This window comes from Salmo trutta, chromosome 8 (assembly GCF_901001165.1).
Source record: "Salmo trutta chromosome 8, fSalTru1.1, whole genome shotgun sequence".
In the NCBI taxonomy this organism is placed as follows: Eukaryota; Metazoa; Chordata; class Actinopteri; order Salmoniformes; family Salmonidae; genus Salmo; species Salmo trutta.
In genome coordinates, this window is record NC_042964.1 from 40,205,850 (window position 1) to 40,228,899 (window position 23,050).

A 23,050-nucleotide genomic window follows, 5' to 3' on the forward strand; every position below is an offset into this window, starting at 1 on the left:
TTGTTCCAGAGACAACCATGAGTAATGTTCCAAAGGCACCAGTGGCAGCATAAACATCTGTACTAAATCTGATCCTTCAACATGAATGGGTGTGTTTGCTTAAATCTTATTCAACTTGAGTGTTATTACAGTTCTTCCTTTGAAGGAATATTGCAATATTTGAATAAACTGCCTCAGAAATATTGAAAAATATCTACAGTATATCAATAAAAAAAAACGTGCCTTCACCCATGACAGCCACTGAGATTGTTAAGGCTCCTCTCAGATGTGACAGCCAGGTCAACGTGGTTTAACCTCAAAGTGAAACAGGACAAAGGTTAGTGGTCTCCGTAATGTGTTCCTTTGACTAAAATACCTCCAACATGTTACTTAGTGAGAGTGAAACTAAAATAGAACGTGGAAATGTTTATTTTTAGACAATGGTGGTTTGGCAGAAACTAAGGTATGCCAATTTTCTCCATAATGAGATGCGGAAGCGTGAGACACGCAACCTTAATGACTGGAAGCTCGAAGTGAATGAGTCAATCAATGGTCAACCTGCTTACGCACTTAATGTGACACATAGAGCTTCCTCACACATTTAGCCTGTACTTATATGATTGCATCATACATAGAATTCTAGGATTTAGTGGTTGTGAGTATACAGTTCTTCATCCTGAAGTTCTAAAATATTGATCTAAAATAGAATATTAATTAATTAATCGGAAAGTCATATTTTCTTCATCAACATAATACATTTTTTCAAGATAAATGTTACTAGCCCTCACACACATAGCCTCCTCATAACTTACAGGTTTTCAAAATGACTCTTTAACAGTTAAGCATCCATATAAATAGTATACTATAAATAACAATAAATGAATGGATTTAAATAAATAAATGCTTTCAACTTTCTTCGAACTGCTTGCTTTTCGTGGCCAGCATCTATAACATGTCGTTTCTATTCGTTCTGATATCCTGTAGGGTGGACCATTCATTTCCGTTTAAAATTAAACGTCTCACTTGAAGAACATGCATTATAACATGCAGGTCACCTGGCATATTCAACATTTTAGTAGGGCCAATTTTAGATGGAATATGTTTAAGTTTCATATCAATAGTATTTTCTTGCAGTCTTCTTGCATGATATAACATTTAATAAAGTGACTTCAGCTCAACTCCTTTTTTCTCCAAAAAAGACGCGCAATTATTTCGAGTGTCCTGTCCTCTTATCCCATCATTCCATTCATGATACGGGGGCTGGGAGGGGGGTTTAGAGAATGCACGTTCCACGGGTCGTCGGAGGGAGACTGAGGGGTCTCCCGGGAGATGTTGCGTCCCTCGGGGAGTTCAGCCTCCTGGTCCATCTCCAAGGTGTCATCCAGTTGCGGCATAGCCCGGGAGTCCTCATCCTCCTCCGTTTGACCCAGCATGTTGTACGGATCAGAAGGGTCAACCACCCGGTTTCTCTTCTCCCGGTGCAAGAGGCGCTCCAGCGGCACGGTGTTCTTCTCCGACAGGAAGAGGGAGGTTTGCAGTATATTCTGACCCACTGTGTACACTTGCTTTATCCCTTCCAAGTTGAGCAGAATGCCAGTTCTGCAAGAGTAGTACACGTTGCGGTGGTTTTCCAATAGCTTGTGGTTAAAAAGACAGTCTTCCTTGAGGCAAACAGTCTGCAAACAGATAAATGGATGAATTCACTTAAACAGACCATTTAGGAACGTACATCAATTAACTTCATTTTCAAAGTGTTATTTGAGTGCTAAACACAAGAACACTTCGACCAATGTAAAAATATGATATTATATTGGCTGTGTGTTTGGATAAAAGTGGTCTGAAATCCGTGCGTAAAAGCGCATTTTTGGTAGGCATATGACAGAAAACATGTATTTCAGTTCAATGGACATTGAAAATGGGCATTTACTTACAGAGCTGAAAGGGTTTCCCAGGGCATCCATGCACAGGTAGCGGTTACTTTTGACTCCAAGTATCGCCACGCGCTCTCTTGTTTCCGCCTTCAATAAAATCACACCTGTTGACAAAATGAATTGTGTTACCCTATAGAAGCAGATTAAAGACAATTACTTAAAACTAAATTTCAATCAAATCCAAACGCCCAACATGTAATAAGAACTTACTGTATGAGCTTCGAAGTGTAGTTTTGCTCACGTGGCCATTTAAACTGATCTCAAGGTAGAAATTGTTCACATCTGAAGACGTCTGCAGGTGTACGTATCTTCTCGGATTCCCCCAGTTGGATCCCAGGAGAGGGGATGGGTTTGGAAGAGCGTCTACTAGTCGAAATCCCTGAAGAACAGCCAGTAAGAACACAAGGACGACGTCCCTCATCCCAGATGTCTTGGTTATTTCCATCTTTTACCCCCAAAACACAGACAATGTATCCCACAGATTTCGGATGGAGCTTTGAGTTCTGCAGCAAACTGTTTGCAAACATCAGCTGATCTGATTGTCCAACGTTTGAGGACGGCTCTATTTAAAGGGACCCAAGTGCCACTCCTGCTCACATCCTTTAGCCTACGCAGCATTCGCAGATGTGGGTCTTTCTCTCGGCGGAAGGAAGGGGGTGCACCTCCACCTGAATGTTTGTCTAAAGGTATTGGTCACCAAATAACGTAGTAGTCTCATTGAGCAATGTCTGTACAAAAGTGACGTCTTATATTTTTCCCAAACATCAGCACTTTCATAATCATGATCCTTGCACTAATCTTTAAATCGCATATGTCATCACAGTGTGTGCAATATAACCCTCTGTCCAGTAAGCATATTATAATAGACCTAGATATTTTTTATAGATATAGAAACATATTCATAATTTCACATTGGAAAACTGACTATAGATAAGTCTATAGATAATCTATACAACCAATTCCTAAGGTTTCCTGTCCCTAATCTATACAACCTATTCCCAACACATTTCCAATGTTTTGAAAACTGAATCTTATGATAATAATGGAACATTATGGTACAATCTGTTTGAATTAAATGATAAGACAACGTCTTAGATTTAGATAAATATTTGACCATTTAAGAACACTGATCTAATGTAGTGCTGTATTTCTATCTAGTATTTTCTATTTCATTATAAAAACATGAATCCATGCTTGAATATGACTAAATAAGCTCCAAATTAACATTACACTGTGTGCATAGTTGATGATGACTGGGGGAGATAGACTTACTCCAGTCTATAGTCCAATAAAACCCCTTGTGTAGAATCAACAGTGCCGCTTCTCGTTTAGCTTACTTCCTACACGCATTGCACAACCATTGTCCTGTCTTCCTTTTGATTCCTACACATCTGTAATGGAATCACTTCACCATGCAGTCCTAGTTTGTGCAGCAGGTGATCTTGCCCGAACAGATGTCTATTGCAGGAACAGATTGGTTTTGCTCCCTCCTCCTGTTCATTCAATACCATTTGCAACTTCCTTTTCTGCAAATCTGGAATCAGGTGATGTTCAACAAAAGGCTTGGGTTCTGATACGCCATCCCATCTGGTTTGCTCTTAGTGGGACTATCATTTGTTTTTTCAACAGGACAATGACCCAAAACACACCTCCAGGCTGTGTAAGGGCTATTTGACCAAAGAGAGTGATGGAGTGCTACATCAGACCTCAACCCAATTGAGATGGTTTGGGATGAGTTGGACAGTGGAGTGAAGGAAAAGCAGCCAACTAGTGATCAGCATATGTGGGAACTCCTTCAAGACTGTTGGAAAAGCATTCCTCAAGAAGCTTGTTGAGAGAATGCCAAGAGTGTGCAAAGCTGTCATCAAGGCAAAGGGTGGCTACTTTGAAGAATCTCAAATATAAAACATATTTTGATTTGTTTAACACTTTTTTGATTACCGCATGATTCCATATCTGCTATTTCATAATTTTGATGTCTTCACTATTATTCCAAAATGTAGAAAATAGTAAAAAATAAAGGAAACCCTTGAATGAGTAGGTGTGTCCAAAATTTTGATTGGTACTGTATGTCCATTCGAGGCAAGTCATTGTATTTCTGGGGACACTTGATCTCGAGGACCATATATCCATGGCAGTCGTCCAGGAAATCCCATCAGGTGAATCGGCTAGGAAGGGTAGGGCATTGTAAACAGCAAGGCCTGAGGGTTTCAGGTGAAAGTTGATGTGCTGGTCTGTCATCTATCAACAGCATTCCTTTCTTGTAGTTTCCTCATGCTCAATGTCCCATTTCACTACGGGCACATGGGAAATGCTAACAGTGTCATACTACATGAAAGCTGACTCACTGTTGTATTGAATGACGTTGTGCATATTATTGACCTTGTACAACAGTCACCCTGTTGAAGGGTAGGGAGGAGGGACTTTCCTTGGGGGAATAACTTTCAACTTTTGTGACTTGGGCCAACCAGTGTGGGACTGGTGGGCAATGTTCCCTCTAAGCTGTGCACATGCATGGCCTCACAGCTCCCCGGGACTGCCGCACAGAAGAAATATCAGCCTGCGCAGAGAAGCACAAGATTGAACTTCAATACATTTTCAATACATTTTCAGAGCAGAGCAGCTGATATTTGTTATGCAAATAGACCATTGCCTTATATGGATCTGTGCTGTTCACTTTGAACTGGATTGTGTTTCCATCATGAGTGGTCTAGATGCGCTTGTTTTAAGATCAAAACCCGTAGCCATGTGTGCACATTTGTTCATATTGTTTGCTAGTAATTTAGTTATAAGCCCAGTTAAAGCTCATTTCTAGTCATCAATGGGGACGTGGTTGCTTCCTACAAAAGCACAAAACCTATGCATTTCTAGCCATCTTTGAAAAGTGAGTCAGGTAAAGCGCTTTTTTTCTGTCTTAAAGGGGCAGTGTTATTTTGAGACAGGCTTGTACAAGCTAAGTAGCCAATAGGTAGAGGGTAGCATAATTTGTCTGATTCTCTATAATAATGATATGGGAATAAATCTGCATTTTATTTTGTAAAGTGGTTTCTTGCATCAAACACGTTTTCAATCACCTCCTTGTCTGAAGGACAAGTGGATTAACAGGTAATTGTCAAGCCCTGTATGTTTTTTTCCAAAAGTGTCATGGAATGTAGGCCTACATTGAACACCACACATTGGCTGCTACTGTAGGCTTAATGATAGAACAGCTATTTCCATGTTAAAATGTTATGGGATGCATTTTCTCCATAGTTTTTAATGGTAGGCCACTCTGGTAGGCCTACATTTTGATAAAATAGCCACAGTAGCCTACTTGACCACTGTTAAAACTGTAACCTAAAGTGGCCACAGCCTCAGTGTTCACAGTAGACATGTGCCAGAAGTTGCACAGAATTTTCACAATTTTCAAGTTCGCGTTCAACAGACCTGAAATTTGCTTGGTGCCCAAATTCTTTTGAGGGAACATTGCCGTTAGGTGTAGTTCATATTCTGACTCAGAGGCCTTGTTTGTATCACCCTCACTCCTGACTAAAACCACTGCTGAGGGCAGAATCTGATGTAGCTGAGCAAGAGTTTCCTGCTGTTCCTCATTGGAGAGGCCAGGTGGATTTTGCCGTTTCCTGCATTTGCAGGTGACCTTCTATCCATGTCTAGGTTTTCTGCTGCATGGCTTGTTTCATTTCTCTTCTGATAACCTTTCCACATACAATTAACATCAGCGCATGAGAGCTCTCTATTGGCAGTGGCTTGTGTGCACCCCTCAACAGCAAACAAAACAGCAGCTATGTACCTGCAACACAAGTGCAGTGGGTTGCCACTGCATAGCCATTCTTCGTGTCTAGACACAGCCAAGGTTTGTATGGCAGTTCACTGACTCTGGCCTGGATCCAACGTGGCTGCCACAAATGTGACTGGGCTTTCTTCAGATAAGTCATGGCCTGATGCTCTTTAGATGACCACACACAAAGTAATTGTATTCATCAAGTGATTTGTACTCATGTAACGCTTCACCGGTGCAGGGACCAGAGGTATTAATTAGGTAATTATATATGAACATACAGTACCAGTCAAAACTTTGACACACCTACTCATTCAAGGGTTTTTCTTTATTTTACTATTTTCTACATTGTAGAATAATAGTGAAAAGACATCAAAACTACGAAATAACACATATGGAATCATGTAGTAACCAAAAAAGTGTTAAACAAATCAAAAAATATTTTAGATTTTAGATTCTTCAAAGTATCCACCCTTCACCTTGATAACAGCTTTGAACACTCTTGGCATTCTCTCAACCAGCATCATGAGGTCAGCTTAACCATTGATAGATTACATTGAATGAACAAGGGGGACACATATCGCAATTGAAAATCGATTCATGTTTTGATGGAGTATTTGGCTGTTTTGGGCTGCCAGAGCCAGTCTACCGCTGAAAATAACAGAAGGTTGTTGGACTTTAAGGAGTAATGGTAACGTTAGGCTCCTTAAAGGACAGATCGAAATGTACTAGGGGGGAGGGGCTGGTCCAACTCAAGGTGTCATAAAAAAATGCAAATGCAAAGTTATAAATATTTACAAATGACCCTCCCCTTATACTTAAAAAAAATTGAACACCCTCCCCCCTCATAGAATTACCTCAAAATAATGTTTATGACCACAAATAACAATAACTGTAGCGACTCAGTGTTAATAAACGTGGATATCAACGCCCATACCATAACCCCACCACCACAACACTGACATCAGAAAACCGTTCACCCACACGACTCCATCCTCATGCTCAATGTCCCATTTCACTACGGGCACATGGGAAATGCTAACAGTGTCATACTACATGAAAGCTGACTCACTGTTGTAGTGAATGACGTTGTGCATATTATTGACCTTGTACAACAGTCACCCTGTTGAAGGGTAGGGAGGAGGGACTTTCCTTGGGGGAATAACTTTCAACTTTTGTGACTTGGGCCAACCAGTGTGGGACTGGTGGGCAATGTTCCCTCTAAGCTGTGCACATGCATGGCCTCACAGCTCCCCGGGACTGCCGCACAGAAGAAATATCAGCCTGCGCAGAGAAGCACGAGATTGAACTTCAATACATTTTCAATACATTTTCAGAGCAGAGCAGCTGATATTTGTTATGCAAATAGACCATTGCCATATATGGATCTGTGCTGTTCACCTTGAACTGGATTGTGTTTCCATCATGAGTGGTCTAGATGCGCTTGTTTTAAGATCAAAACATGTAGCCATGTGTGCACATTTGTTCATATTGTTTGCTAGTAATTTAAAGCTCATTTCTAGTCATCAATGGGGACGTGGTTGCTTCCTACAAAGGACGCGGTTGTTAGGCCGGTTGGACTGTCACAGGATCCAACGAAAGTGGCGCCCCTCCTCGGTCGGGCGGCGCTCGCCGGTCGTCGTCGCCGGCCTATTAGCTGCCACCGATCGTTGTTTCAGTTTCGTTTAGTTTGTCTGTCTGTTCTGCACCTGTTTTGTGTATGTCATTAGTGGGGACTTATTTATGTGTGTTTTCAGTTGGGATTTTTGTGCGGGATTGTTTGTTGTCCACTCAGGACGGTGGGCCTGTGAATGTAGTTGCTTCGCTAGTTGTATTTTGGATGTTTTTGTGTTTTGGTGTTTTGTGCTGGCTGACGTCTTATTTTCTCTCTTCGGACCGTTTTGCCCTATGTTTTGGGTTGGTCATTATTATTACGCGCCCTTCTGTTTTGGCGTGACCAGTTTGTTGCCGGAGAAAAATAAAGACTGTATACTTTACCTCTGCTCTCTGCGCCTGACTCCAACCACCACTCCTAGAATCATCTGACATGGACATACTGTTGAATTCTTTATAATTACGTTAGAGGCGGCTTATGGTAGAGAAATTTAAATTCAATTCTGGCAACAGCTCTGGTGGACATTCCTGCAGTCAGCATGCCAATTGCATGATCCCTCAAAACTTGAGACATCTGTGGCATTGTGTTATGTGACAAAACTGCACATTGTATTGCCCCTAGCACAAGGTGCACCTGTGTAATGATCGTGCTGTTTAAACCGCTTCTTGATATGCCACAGGTGGATTGATATGTCAGGTGGATGGATTATCTTGGCAAAAGAGAAATGCTCACTAACAGGGATGTAAACAGATTGGTGCACAACATTTGAGAGAAATAAGCTTTTTGTGCGTATGGAAAATGTCTGGGATCTTTTATTTCACCTCATGAAACATTTTATATGTTGCATTTATATTTTTGTTCAGTGTGCATAGATACAGACACATTACAGAGATAGAGATGCAAAATGCTCAACCTCCAGATGAGTATGAGGGGGGAGTTTAAGTACAATTCTTACAAGCTTGTTTGGGGCTGCTGGTGAACCATGATGTGCAGATATAATCAAAGTGACACTTGTCACGGTTGTCGTGGGTTAAGGAGGACCAATATGCAGCAGGACTGGTTTTGTTCATTCTGAACATTTATTAACTCAAAATGATTACCAAAACAACAAAACAAACTCACGAAATACTGACAGTCTTCTCAGGCTCATACATGCTAGACAAAGAACAATCTCCCACAATTAAACAGACAAACACACCCAACTAATATAGGACTTCCAATCAAAGGCAACACCACACAGCTGCCTTCAATTGGAAGTCCACCCCAATTAACCAAACATAGACATACAACTAACTAGATCAACATAGAAATACGTAAACAAGGAACAGTGCCCAAAAACCCCGGAATACTTAAATCAAATGCCCTTTTTACAAAAACACCACCCCTAACCACATTAAACAAATACCCTCTGCCACGTCCTGACCAAACTACAATACCAATTAACCCTTATACTGGCCAGGACGTGACAACACTTGACTAGCACACTTGCCAGAGTCTTTAGGGTGTCTATAGCCTGGTTTCCATCCAGTTGGTAACAGATTTTCATGTGAATATTCTAAAATACTTCAATAGTTTCCTGTAGGAGAATTTGACGCCGGACCACATGACAGGGGAGATTTTAATTTACCAAACATTTGATGAATATAATGGACATCCATATGAAATCACATCCAACCTGGCGTAGCCAGCGCCATCAATAAATGAGGGATGTTGGCCATATGAGCCACATTTACGTGTCCTTAAAAACAGCCTATAACAAATGACAAAAACACAGAGATTAGAGCACTAAATATATCAGGGCATCGCATGCAAAGTCCTATAAGCAAGCCAGTTAGACATTGAAGTAGTCAATGATAGAGAATATGGTGAATTGACGTCTAATTTATTTTTGTTTGATTGTAGCCGGCCTCAAATTCTATTACTGCATGGTCGGAACTAGAAGCACAAGCATTTCGCTACACTCGCATTAACATCTGCTAACCATGTGTATGTGACCAATAGAATTTGATTTGATTTAGCCAACTTTATGCCAACTGGTGTGATTGCTAACCTTTCAAACAGTCACACACAGTTTCAAGTTTTAATGTAAAATACACAAGTACAAGGAAATACCTTTCTTGCCAGTTCTAAACATAAGCAAAATAACACATGAAAATCTTATATTGCTGAATATGGGATTTATTGTAATTTATATCATTACAAAGTCCCTACGTTGTAAATTACTGTCAATATCAACTCAATTCAGACGATTCAGAAACAAAACAGAGTACGCCTCTTTCTCCACCCAGAACTGCATTTGCTTGCTATTGTGACATCATGGGGATTTCAGGTATACAGTGTTTCATCTTTAACTACTAAAATATTTATCTAAAATATAATAAAATAAATACACCGGAAAAAATTAAATAAAAATTAATTTTTTCAAGATAAATGTCACCAATACTTCTCACAACTAGCCTAATGTAGCAGCCATAAAAGAAATGCCTGAGCTGAGTCTCCACATCTGGTTTTCTGGGGAAACGGAAGCTATATCCCATCAAAGGCTAACAGTTAAGCATCCATATAAATACTAGAAATAACAATAAATGAATAGATTTAAATAAATAAATACTTTATTTCAACTTTATTGGGATTGGCTTTGTTGCTTGCTTTTGCTGGCCAGCACCTATCACCAACCTGTCCTTTCTATGTGTTCTGATACCCTGTAGGGAGTAGGCCTGCCATTCATTCACGTTTTAAATTAAATGTCTCACTGCAAGAAAATGGCCTATAACATGTAGGCATACTGGCATATCCAACATTGTAGTAGGCCTAATTTTAAATGGAATATGTTTAAGTTTCATCATCATAATCTGTCCTTGTAATCTTAGATTTAAGTGCTGCGTTTGACACTGTTGACCCTGATGTCCTTCTGGACAGACTGGAGAGGTGGGTTGACCGCTCCGGTCCAGTTCTAAATTGGTTTAGGACCTATTTAACCGGTCAAGAGTTCTCTGTCACTCTTGGTGAACAGAACTCAGAGAAAATACATATCATGTGGTTCCACAGTGTTCGATTTTGGGTCTGGTACTGTTCTGTTTATGTATGTTACCCGTTGGCAGCGTTATCAGAAAGCACAGGAATGATTGTCACTGGTATGCAGACAATACACAACTTTAAATTTCTGTGTCACCAGAGTATTTTAGCTCCACGGATAAATTATTCCACTGTATGATTGATTTAAATACTTGGTTGGCTCACAACTTCCTCCAGCTAAATCAAGACAAGAATGTGGTACTTATTGTTTGAGCCAAAGCCCAGAGATAGAATCTAGCCACACATTTTAATTCACGGGCAATAAAGATAAAACACCAGGTAAAAAAAAATCTAGGTGTTATTTCAGATTCTGAACTAAATTTCAAATCAAACATTAGGAATGTGACCAAAATAGCTTTTTACCATTTGAGAAACATTGCCAAGGTGCAGCAGTTTCTCGCTCAGGATGATACAGAGAGACTCATCCATGCTTTTATTACAAGCAGGCTCGACTACTGTAATGCTCTCCTGACTGGTCTACTCAAGAAAGCCATTGGTCAACTGCAAAACATAAGGAATGCTGCAGCACGGGTACTGACCAAGACCAGACGGAGAGCACACATTACACCGGTTTTAAGGTCTCTGCACTGGCTGTCTGTGAGTTTAATAATTAATTTTAAGATTATTCTATTGGTTTTTAAATCTACCCATGATTGTGCACCTTAATACATGTTAGACATGCTTTTATGTTAGGTCCCTCAGGTCCAATGGCACTGGCCTTTTAACTATCCCAAAGCCAAGGACCAAGAAGCATGGAGAGGCATGCCAGACAACCTGAGGGGTGGTGAAATTGTGGACATATTTAAAAGAGATCTTAAAACATCTTTTTAGCTTTGCTTTTCCTTAGGGTCCTTTTTTGTTGTCAGTTTGTGTCATTCTTTTGTTTTTTATCTTATGCTTATTGTTTAGTAAATATTTCAGCTTCTATTTTCATAGTTTTTACACTTTTTTCCCCTGTAAAGCACATTGTGTTGCATTCTATGTCTGAAATGTGCTGTAGAAATAAAGCTTGATTTGATTTGATAACCAACAATTTGTTTGAAGGCTTCTTACATTGTAAAACATTTAATAAAGTGACTTCAGCTCAACTCCCTTTTTTTCTTCAAACAAGACGCACAAATATTTCGGGTTTCAGCATGATTCAGCAAGAATCCATCCCGTAAACAGAGCACACTCAAGTGCAGAATTTGCGTCCCAGAATTAAAAAGCACGGAAACCAATAGTTACATACTCACTAGCTACTGTGCTATAGTGAAAAATGATCAACATACAACGTTCCATCTAATGACTATATACAAATGACTAATATGCTCTCATAAACCTGTCACGGTCAGACTTTCACAAGTGTAATAGTTGTGGTTTGTTTCCAGACCAGCTGGAAAAGACCCAACGTGAACGCGCACACAACTTAAATTCTTAAACCAAGGTGTACAACGGCAAGTGTCCTGTCCCCTTATCCCACCATTGCATTCATGATACGGGGGCTGGGAGGGGGGTTTAGGGAATGCACGTTCCACGGGTCGTCGGAGGGAGAATGGGGGGTCTCCCTGGAGATGTTGCGTCCCTCGGGGAGTTCAGCCTCCTGGTCCAAGGTGTCATCCAGCTCCGGCATAGCCCGGGAGTCCTCATCCTCCTCCGTTTGTCCCAGCATGTTGTACGGGTCAGAAGGGTCAACCACCCGGTTTCTCTTCTCCCGGTGCAAGAGGCGCTCCAGTGGCACGGTGTTCTTCTCCGACAGGAAAAGGGAGGTTTGCGGTATATTCTGACCCACAATGTACACTTGCTTTATCCCTTCCAAGTTGAGCAGAACACCAGTTCTGCAAGAGTAGTACACATCGCGGTGGTTTTCCAATAGCTTGTGGTTAAAAAGACAGTCTTCCTTGTGGCAAACGGTCTGTAAACAGATACATTCATACATTTGCGTAAAAACGCAACTTAGAAACGTATATCCATTAACTTAATTGTTTAAGTGTTGCTTGAGTGCTAAACACAAGAACACTTCGACCAATGTAAACCAAAACAAAAAATAATAAGATATAGGCTGTATGTTTGGATAAAAGTAGTCTGAAATCCGTGCGTAAAAGCGCATTTTTTGGTTTGTGTCAGAAAGGGTTCAAATGAGGGAAAAGTGCCATTCAATTATCTCACGAGTTTTATTCTCAATGTTAAGAAAACATGTATTTCAGTTTAATGTATAATGAAAATGGGTATTTACTTACAGAGCTGAAAGGGTTTCCTAGGGCATCCATGCACAGGTAGCGGTTACTTTTGACTCCAAGTATCGCCACGCGCTCTCTTGTTTCCGCCTTCAATAAAATCACACCTGTTGACAAAATTAATTGTGTTACCCTATAGAAGCAGATTAAATACAAAAACGTAAAACCAAATTTCATTCAAAACAAAAGGCCAAAAGTAATAAGAACTTACTGTATGAGCTTCGAAGTGTAGTTTTGCACACGTGGCCATTTAAACTGATCTCAAGGTAGAGGTTGTTCACGTCTGAAGACGTCTGCAGGTGTACGTATCTTCTCGGATTCCCCCAGTTGGATCCCAGGAGAGGGGATGGGTTTGGAAGGGCATCCACAAGTCGAAATCCCTGAAGAACAGCCAGTAAGAACACAAGGACGACGTCCCTCATCCCAGATGTCTTGGTTATTTCCATCTTTTCCCCAAAGAACACTGAACATATATCGCAGAGATTTCGGATGTAGCTGTGAGTTCTGCAACAAACTGTTTGCAAACTTCAGCTGATCTGATGGTCCAAAGTTCGAGGACGGTTCTATTTAAAGGGACCCAAATGCCACTCCTGCTCACATCCTTTAACCTACGCTGCGCTCGCCCCCAACGCAGATGTGGGTCTTTCTCTCGGCGGAAGGAAGGGGGTGCATCTCCACCTGAATGTTTGTCTAGAGGTATTGGTCACCAAATAACGTAGTAGTCTCCTTGAGCAATGTCTGTACAAAAGTGACGTCTTTTTTTCACGCAAAAAAACGTTCATAATCAGGATCCTTGGACTCACGTACCGTTTGTCATCTCAGTGTGTGAAATATACCCCTCTGTCCAGTAAGCATATTTTAATTACATATATATGTTTTTGAGATATAGAAAAAAACAATGAGTCAATGATAAGCCCTTTATTGAATCCAGTTTTACCCATTTTATAAGTCTATAGATAATCGATACAACCAATGTCCAAGGTTTCCTGTCCCTAATCTATACAACCTATTCCCAACACCATTCTAATGTTTTGAAAACTGAATTTTATAATAGTAATGGAACATTATGGTACAATCTGTTTGAATTAAATGATAAGACAACATCTTAGACTTAGATAAATATTTGACCATTTAAAAACACTGATCTAATGTAGTGCTGTATTTCTATCTAACGTTTTCTATTTCATTATAAAAACATGAATCCATGCCTGAATATGACTTATTATGCTCCAAATTAAAATTACACTGTGTGTATATGTGATGATGAGTGGCCCTCGTAAATAAAGTATGGTTCATCACAAACAATTCCACCATTACAGAGTTTGACCAGCAGAGGGAACCACAAGGTAATTTATGTCGCAATATGGACGGCACAGGGGGTTCTAGTGTGGGACCAAATAAAAATAAAATGAACAGTCATAACTATCTTATTTCATATATGTAGCCTATTGCCCTTTCAAATTCATTTTAATATTCTGTTTCTATGTTTTATGTACTTGGTCTTTTTAAGCACCTGACTAAATGAATTCCCCCTGGTGGGACAATAAAGTTGATCTCATCTTCAGACATGATGATTTCACGTTAGACACTTTTCCAAGCAAGAACTACTGCCAATTTGCCTTTGTTGTTGGTGCTTCAACATAAGAAGTGTCAACATTCTATAAGGGGGTTCAGGGGTCACATTTTGCAGAGCAGTGCCCCTGAACCTTAAAATAGTAGATCACCTTAAGTATTGCAATAGGCTGTAGAGGGCATAGCACACTGGTCAGTGTGCATTACACACTATATGGTAATTCATTCATCTTTGTGAGTGAGGTGCTAGAAGGAAATCAAGTTGATCTCATCCTAGGTGACGTGTACATGATTCTCTGTCATGTTTAACAAACCCATACAGCCCCGGGCTCAATAAGAAACCAAGAAAACAACAAGTATAAAACAAACGTTTATTGGTATCTCAGGAATACAGTAGAATGCTGTGCACAGCACATACGTACAAAAATAAAAGGAAAAACATTTTCAATATATTAGTATTCTTACGTAGCCTCGTCAGTTTTTCAGAAATAAATGATTGCAGAAGTCTACTATTTTACAATCGTCATAACAAATTAAAACTAAGGCAGAAGGTGAGGTATATGTTAACAGAGAGAAGGGGCATAGGTGGAAGCTCACTCCCCTTAGTGCAGGGGTACAAAACCAAGAGAAAGAAAGTTTTCCCGAAACACACAAGGGAAACACATGCAGACACACTCCCAATCAAGCATGATAACAGGATGCCTTCTCTGCTGAAGTTCATTGACACATTTCACAAATCATTTTCAAAAAGAACTAGAATTTATTGTGGTCGTATGTTTTGGTCAAGTCTGATAGGGAACAGAATATGAACCTGTAATCTTTATGCTTCCAGCTTTTAGTTGCCTCACTATCCCGTTACCATGCTCAGACATAGGAAAGACAGCATTTTATAAGCTACTTTGAAGATAGCAAACTTTCACTTTTCACAAGCAGCACTACTTTCAATATTTTCGAAGATATCTGATAAGGTGCACCTTTGACATCTTGTTGACTTTGAGGGAGGGCGTGCAAGACTCTTACACTCATGCACGCACGCACGCACACACACACACACTTCACACCCTGGTATGTTGACATGAGGATTAAGCTGTTCAAATGAACTCACATTGAACTTATTAAAAAGATATTTGACTCAGTTTTATCAGAACAATGTATCTGATTATGTTTTCGTTTTTACATTTACCAATGTCAATAACTATCCCAGAATGTTTTCATGTAATACCACATGCAGTCACAGCAGCAATACGTCTTAAGTCTGATCTCTGAGACCACTCTTTAACCAATAGACAAACAATAGGATTTACTTCCAGTACATATATTCTCATTACAACAAGTTAGGAAAAGGAGATTTGAACCAGGCCACTATACCATGTGACAGATTCATTGTATGCCCATAATAATCCATCCTAAAAAAAGTAAATTCCTGTCGCACACCACTAGTAAGTGTACAGGTAGGTAGGTGCTGCCCTTTAGAGAAAGCTTCCATCAATCCTGAAAATAACCTCAACGGACTCTTGTAAACTGTGGAAATTGTTTAACAGTTACACTGCAATATGAAACTCCCCTGCAATACTCCAATGTGCCACTAAAATCTTTAAATAACCGTTCCAAGACCTCTCTGTTAAGATTGCGAAAGTGTAAGGGAAGGGTTGTTTTAGATAGGATTGGAAGCTCGTGTCCACAGTCTTTTGACATCAGAGCCTTGGTTCTCAGGCAGAGCCAGGTGATTCCTGAAGAGCAGTTGGTTGGTTGACGTCACAGTGGCCCACAAGGCCTGCTGTAGAGACACAGAGAACTGGGAGGATAGAGACTTGCAGTGACTTTGCTCTTTGCCTCAAGTACTGCATCAAGTCTGCAGAGGTCCCCCTCCCCGGAAGTATTCGGATGTAGACTACGCACAAGTGTGTGAGGGAAGGGGTGTGAGAGGAACAAAAATGAAATCTGCATTCACATTAATGCAGGGCAGAGACGCATCAAACCAAGTGTTTGAACTTCGGCAAGAGAAATTAAAGACGTAACTCAAATAACTGTAGATCTCAGACACATGCATTCTCAGCCAGGCAATCATATATGAAAAGTGACAATGATAGTTTTTTTTAAAGCTACAGTCTATGATTCGAAAAACAAAACGCTGCCTAGCCACTAGTTTTTATAGTTTTAACCAATTTTTAACCCACAGTGTTTGTTTACAATTACATTGTTCACAAACAGTGGAATAAACCAAGCTTATATTTTGGGTTCTGATGGGGTAAGACTGTTTAACTAAGGTCCTGAGGCATTTCTAAGTTATATTCTTTAAGAATAAATGGCTATAAAGGTTCATTACATTACATTTAAAGTCCAAAAATGGATGCACCAATCACAGACTGTAGCTTTAAAGCCACGCACATAAGAGCAATTAAGGACAAGATGGAAGTCTTGGAGGCCACTGATGGTCTTTCTATGGAATTCCATAAATAAATAATCAACCCAGCACAGCCCTGTATGTCCCTTTAAAACCAATCAACTAGCTTTACATCAAATTCATTGCAAATTAATCAAATAGAGAGATAACACTATCAAATAGAGACAAATATTGATTTGATGGGAGTGGGGGGGAAAGGGTGGGGAGGGGGTGACTCAAATAGCAGACCCCCCTGGACACAGAGTCAGGGTCAACACTGGTCCATGACTCTGACCGTGAACTAAAAAAGGACTAAAGCAGGAGAGGAAGCTCCTGAGTTACTGCTGGAATCCCAAGGTCCCTCCAGCCCCATGGGTTTTCACAGGGGTATCTGACGACCGGGGTGGAACTGGTTAAAGGGGAGTATGTGGGGAGCAGCCAATCCTCCTGGACTGAGACACATTCTTGCAGGGGATTCAACAAACAGAGACAGCAGGCCGCATCCCATAAGTCTTTCCTAGGTTAAAATAGTCCTGCTCCTCCTCGGCTCCACCAAAGAGAACATTCCCAGAGGGTGACTTGGGGTGGGCAGAGTGAGAAGCCTCAGTTTTCACGTAACCAGCAGCAGAGGAAAGAACACTATCAACTATGAGGCACTACACTGTCCTTCAGTCCGGTGCTACACATTGACTCCAGGAACTGAGCCTCCCGTAATTACATTTAAAACAACTTTCTGCCACTGCAGTGCTGCTGCAGAGCACACTGATCTGGGAGGGGTCTATGGGACTTCACCAAACACACTTTAACAAACAACTAAATAAATAATCATGTATGGGAACGATTCTCACCAACATAAAAGACATCAGGCACCATCATGGATGGTCACTGTGCAACCTGAACTACGCAACTTGTACCTGGTTCTTTTTCCTGTTTCACATTTGTCAATATTTACATCATTTTTCATTGGCTTAATAGACATCTTTATGTATGGCGATGCACAAAAGCTTGCAATTTTACATTTCACACACTCACCCAAAGCCAAACGCTAAAGCTTTTGGGTATGTCAGCAGTGTCCCAGTTTGTGAGCAGATACATGTTTTATTGTGCGTTCTTATGCTAGTCCCTTTTTCAGTTCATTTCAAGCCATGATGCAAATGAGCTCTGAGACAAAGGAGGTTTGAATCCAGTCTGTAACACATAACTGCCCCACCATGTTTAAATGACCTTGCGGAGAGACTAGTCTCACATGGCGGTTAAACTTCTACTGTGGGTGGGCAACTGAGTTTCTCTACCTCCCCACACTCATGGAAGTTCTCGTCTAGTCTTCTCTCTGTGTACCAGAGTGTATATTACTTAATCGATCTAATTACAGAAAAATAAAATAAACCAGAGATAGACCTGCCCCCCTGAGGCCCTCCTCGGAGTGTCAGCCCTATTTCTGACTACAGCGGGTGTCTCTTACATGCAAGTTTAAGGGGGCCACAAGTGGGAACACCAAGGCACCTTCACATCGTGCAGCAAGGGAAGTGCATTTAAGTAGTCTCGTTCTCAATCCCCCCCTTTTGCTAGAAAATAGCAATCTTGAACACAGGGGAGTGAACCAGCAAGTGCTCAAAGGTCTCAGAGAAAGGATAAACTAAACAGGTATTACCTTGAGCATACAGTAACTCCATGCATCTCTTTATCCAGTCAAGTGGTTCTTTGAGGTAATAAAAAGTATCCATTTCACTCCTAAAAGCTAAGGATATTAGTCATCCACCCTAAAGACAGGGTGAAGATGACCCAGTATCTGTGAGTTAGAGATGTCTTTAACGCCCAGGAAGCTCCGATTCAAGCTCCCATTAGACAGCTATGCAAGCGTTATAATGTCAAAATCCGTTTGTTATGGAGTTTGGCTGAGCAACTATCTTCATTTACTCCCGTTACAACCGGTATGTACTTCCAGAAAAGGTGTAAATGCACTCCTCAATCGATAATGATAAGTGATAAGCAGCAAATAATGGCATATACATAAGTTCTAATACAAAGGTAGCTATCCAAATATACATATATAAAGATAATAAATACTTGTGTAGTTTTTGCAGTCCTTTTGTAATGGTATATATTTATATTGTATAATTCTATATTACCTGGGAGAACATCCACATGTGCAAATTAGTGAGTTATTGCCAGCTTTGATCATAATAATCGGGGGAGGAAGTGTGTGACAGTCATGGCGGTGGTGGCCTTGTTGCCTCTCTTTGCGCGGCCATGTTTGCTGAGGGCGATGTAGGAGCCCTTGTAAACCGAAGACTCATAGGCATTGTAGTTGTTTGGCAGCAAGGTCTCCTTGAACTTGCACTCGTCCCGGAAGAATTTCTAAAAATGGCAAATGGAGAGACAAGTCAACAAAAAGCTTTTAGCATAAGAACATTTGGGGAAAAAACACCTGGAATTTTAGCCTGTTAAGGTGGGATGGAGTTTTTGGCCCACAGCATGACATCATAATTTGATCTGGTTATTCTGACCAATGACTGGTCATCTTTTATTTGTATATGTATTCTCCTACTGTGAAGGGGTAAGAATATTAGGCTATATAGTCTAGACGATTCTATCCACCAATCGGGGTTGTGTATGTAAATATATTTACATTTCTACCAACCCGCATACATGATCAGACATAATTTCAATGGCAAAAGGAGGTGCAGTGAAATAAATTAGAAAAAATATATTTGGAGTTATTTTCCATGAAATAGACTTACAGTGATGATTAAAAATGCTAATTAAAAAGACTGCATGCTGGCTTTAAATGACCACTCCAAACTTCTAAAACCACATGCTCTAAATTTCTGTTGTAATGCAGTCATTCATATTCAATAATTTCCAAGTTCTATAGTAATCATTTTTTAGATAATTTTTCATGATTCAAATATTGGGTTTTCTGCCAATCTAACATAAACATACAGACAATAAACTATTTCAAGAGTAATCCAAATACAGAGGAAACAGAGGACTGGACTCAACGTGGTTAAAGAGTTCTGACACTCCTTGTTCATCAACGTCATGATGAATCATTGCCTGCTGATTTACAGTGTCTTGTCAAGCTGAACACATTAAATACATTTCAGCAAGTTGTAGATCTCCTCCACGGCAATAGATTTGGCTGTTTACAGCAGCTAAACACTACTCAGTTCAGTCACAGTTTATAACCCCAGAGGCCCAACATCGCGAGACTTACGGAAACCCTTGAGAAGTCAATGAGAGAAGTGAACAATTCTTCCTTAGCTGTTCATTTTCTCGAAATCTAAAGGCACAACCTAGATTGACACATATGTTTTAATTTTCGTCAAAAACAACTTCTTATCAAAGGAGTGCCTTTGATTGGTGGCCTACACCTGCGCAGTTCGGCGCCAAACGACCATTAGTACCAATGATGTGTTTCTGCGCATGAGTTTAGCTAGCCAACGTTGCCATGACATCACCTACAAGCGAGATAAGGGATTTCTATTGGAGATGCAGTTTCTACATACTGTAAAACTTAAATTAATAGCCAGAGCGGTTTATTTGCTTCAATCACCGAACACAACTGGCACTTACATTATAACACTTGCAGATCTGCCAAATGGGAGTTTGAATTGGAGGCTTCCATTTGAGCATGGCATCTATTGCTCAATAAAATGTTGAAAATACTACCACACTTTATTGTGACCAGTATGACCTGTATAAACATTATAATAACACATCCACTGCTGATCAGACTTGCAATGACTAGGCTGCCTATCACACACCGCAATTTCAGCTTCAGCATCATTCTCTCACTCTTTGTATCCACTGTAATTGAGGCGACCATGTCAAACCACACTGCAGTCTCATCCATGGCAATAATGTTGCTCTCTTGTATCTTCTATTGCGCAATCTTTACCATATGCACTGAAGTTCACTTGTAAACAATGCATTTAGACCCATCGTTTATTTGAAACAGGCGTTTATTTGCTGAAATGTGTGACGATGTCCGGCTATTAAAAGGAACAGGCGGCTATTTGAGACTGCATTTTATTGAAGTTTTATTGTATCTTCATACTAAACCATCTTTGACTGCAGGACAAAAGCAGGGTGCAGTTTTAATATCAGAGCCAAATGTTTGCCAATTCAGACCAATTTACAGCAGTAGGCCAACACTAGACTATATGGTGCAATATTTTCATTCAACATTGGGCCATAAAATCAATCTTAATATAATCAATGCTAAAACACCTTCTCTTTAGATTAGTAGGCCTACCTTGAACGTTGATTGATTCCTTCAATAAATAATTGCAGACATTCAACTCCCAGAAAAGCAATCAGATGACTGAAAGACTATTAGGCTAGTGTTAACTAACGAGTTCAATAGGCATCATTTCTATCGTCTTATTCAACAGATCATATTTCAATAAGAATTACATCTTTGTTATCCTTTACAAAACCCATGTCCATTATGCTACACGGCTACAGAAAGACCACACTGAAACAAGTTATAACCGGGGAAATTGGGAATTGTGAATAATTTACAATGGAATCATTCCGTGCCGCATGAACGCTCCCATCAGTGAAGTCATATTTGATTTGTAATAACATATTAACAAAGAATTTAGCTAATCTCAAACACATTGCGTTTTTCTCCATCTCTCTTAGAAATAGCATGCCAGCAATAGAGGGAAATGCAATTGCGCACACCTACCGTTCCATACAACCTTCCTCTGCTGTTCATTGCGACAAACAGCTCACTTCTCACTCCATACATACTTATCACTCCTCTCTCCACCGTAGAGATCTCTATTAGACCTAGTCAAACAAAGCATGGTGTTATACAGAGGAACCTTGTCAAATTGACAGTGTATCAATGCGTTTGATTATGGGGGAACAAAGACGTGCATAATGCAGCGGTGGGTGTAACCTTGTAGGTGGCTACTCTGCATGCATCGTCTTTGTTCTGTATCATTTGGGGAGCAATGCTGTTCATTTCCTATTGCCCAAATGAATATCTATCATAACTGCACTTTCTGACGTGCATGGCAATCCTTTTCTGGGCCACAGAAGGAGCCAGTGTAAAAATAAGTTGGCGTCTATATTGGTCCAAGCATTCATGTCATGTTTTGGCCTGGGAAGATATTTAGCACTGACTGATACAAGGTTTTTTAATAGATTTGTCTTTGCTTTGAGAGACATTCAATGTTGCCGACCCCAATGATTAAATATCATGCAAGACCGACAAGGAGCTCTCAAGTCGCCTTTACTTGGGACCGCTCATATTATATGTTCTCTATTGAATTACATTTCAGGATGCGACTCACTGTACTGGTTCTCATTATGTACACCGTTTATCCTGCCGTCAGGGAGGATCTGCAGGTGAAATCCAATGCCCACGTTGCAGTAAAGTCGCCGCACTCTCTTGATGCCCATCAAATAGTCACTCTCCCAGTTCATGTCCGATTTCGCCCCAGAGATTCCCAGAACCGAGCGGGAAAAGAGGGTCTCCCACCTTTGCTCCAATAAAGTTGCATTAGTCCTGCTTGGAATCGGATATGATGACACAATCCCCAATAGAGACCCCAAGAGAACAATTGCAGTCAACGTCGAGTGCGTGCTGGCCTCGTTGCACATACCGATGAAGAACCTTTGCGCAATGGCCATCCAGTTTACCTTCGGGGCACGTGGTCAAAGTTAATGGCCCTAAAAATACCTGTCTTCTTGTTTTTCTTCCTTCGGCATGGTGGTAAAGGCTTATTTTTGGAAGGCAGATCAGGTCTTCTGGCATGAAATGACAGCCCGAAAGAGGAGTAGAAAAAGGAGAGAGCGTGACAGAGCTTGAGGTGGTGGTGCTGATCATCTTTTGCAGCTCCGCGCCTCTCTCGATAGGCAACGCTGGCGCCTCTCTCAATAGGCAACGCTGGCTGTGGAGAATACCACTCACCAAAAACCTATGTCACCTTGCCAGGCACTCGTATCCTTATATGACATCACTCTGACTTCATTGCTGCCCGTCAAAGTGAGGGAGGGTAGAGAGAGAGGAAGAAAAAGTTGCAACCCAGCAAGTGTATGCAGCAAGCGCCGAGCTGCAAGTCTGATGAGAGTATGTGCAGCCGCTGTCACTTCACATGTGAGATGGGACAGGGGGAGAGGAGTTTCATTGGGTAGAGTTGAGCAATCATGGGATGCGATTGGTACTTTGACGGAGCCCAAATTGGGACGCTGGTCATATGTCTGACAGGCTGCTTCCTTATTTAGAATGAAGGTGTAAAAACAGTCCAGTAGTCACCGGAGAGCAATGGCAATCCTGTCCGCCACTTCCTTCGCTGTTTGTTCAGGAAGTTTACACAGCAACACATTTCAGAATTCCTGGAAAGATTTCTGTTTATTATAGAGAGAATGCACTTGCCACCGATTAAAAAAGGAAAACCAATATTAACATGTCACAGGAATGTGAGTGATCTTTCAGTCTATGGGTTCCTTTACCCCCCAACCTGCAGGAAAACGCGGTGTTAT

At 40.7% G+C, this 23,050-nt stretch overlaps 3 protein-coding genes across 3 annotated transcripts; all 3 read right to left on the reverse strand.

Annotated features, from left to right (window-relative positions):
- Positions 1 to 390: 390 nt before the first annotated feature.
- Positions 391 to 2,561, reverse strand: LOC115198918 (fibroblast growth factor 23). Its single transcript, XM_029761335.1, has 3 exons — positions 2,121 to 2,561; positions 1,911 to 2,014; positions 391 to 1,655 (listed from the first exon to the last, which is right to left on the reverse strand). The coding sequence occupies exons 1-3, from the start codon at positions 2,353 to 2,355 to the stop codon at positions 1,209 to 1,211; spliced, it is 786 nt and encodes a 261-aa protein (XP_029617195.1). The 5' UTR covers positions 2,356 to 2,561; the 3' UTR covers positions 391 to 1,208.
- A 9,270-nt stretch (positions 2,562 to 11,831) lies between these two features.
- On the reverse strand, positions 11,832 to 13,042 carry LOC115197927 (fibroblast growth factor 23-like). The gene is made up of 3 exons (XM_029759607.1): positions 12,806 to 13,042; positions 12,598 to 12,701; positions 11,832 to 12,272 (listed from the first exon to the last, which is right to left on the reverse strand). Exons 1-3 carry the CDS (start codon positions 13,038 to 13,040, stop codon positions 11,832 to 11,834), a joined length of 780 nt encoding a protein of 259 aa, XP_029615467.1. The 5' UTR covers positions 13,041 to 13,042.
- Positions 13,043 to 14,523: 1,481 nt separating this feature from the next.
- On the reverse strand, positions 14,524 to 22,706 carry LOC115198919 (fibroblast growth factor 4B-like). Its single transcript, XM_029761336.1, has 3 exons — positions 21,859 to 22,706; positions 21,246 to 21,349; positions 14,524 to 18,907 (listed from the first exon to the last, which is right to left on the reverse strand). The coding sequence occupies exons 1-3, from the start codon at positions 22,196 to 22,198 to the stop codon at positions 18,728 to 18,730; spliced, it is 624 nt and encodes a 207-aa protein (XP_029617196.1). The 5' UTR covers positions 22,199 to 22,706; the 3' UTR covers positions 14,524 to 18,727.
- Positions 22,707 to 23,050: the final 344 nt, after the last annotated feature.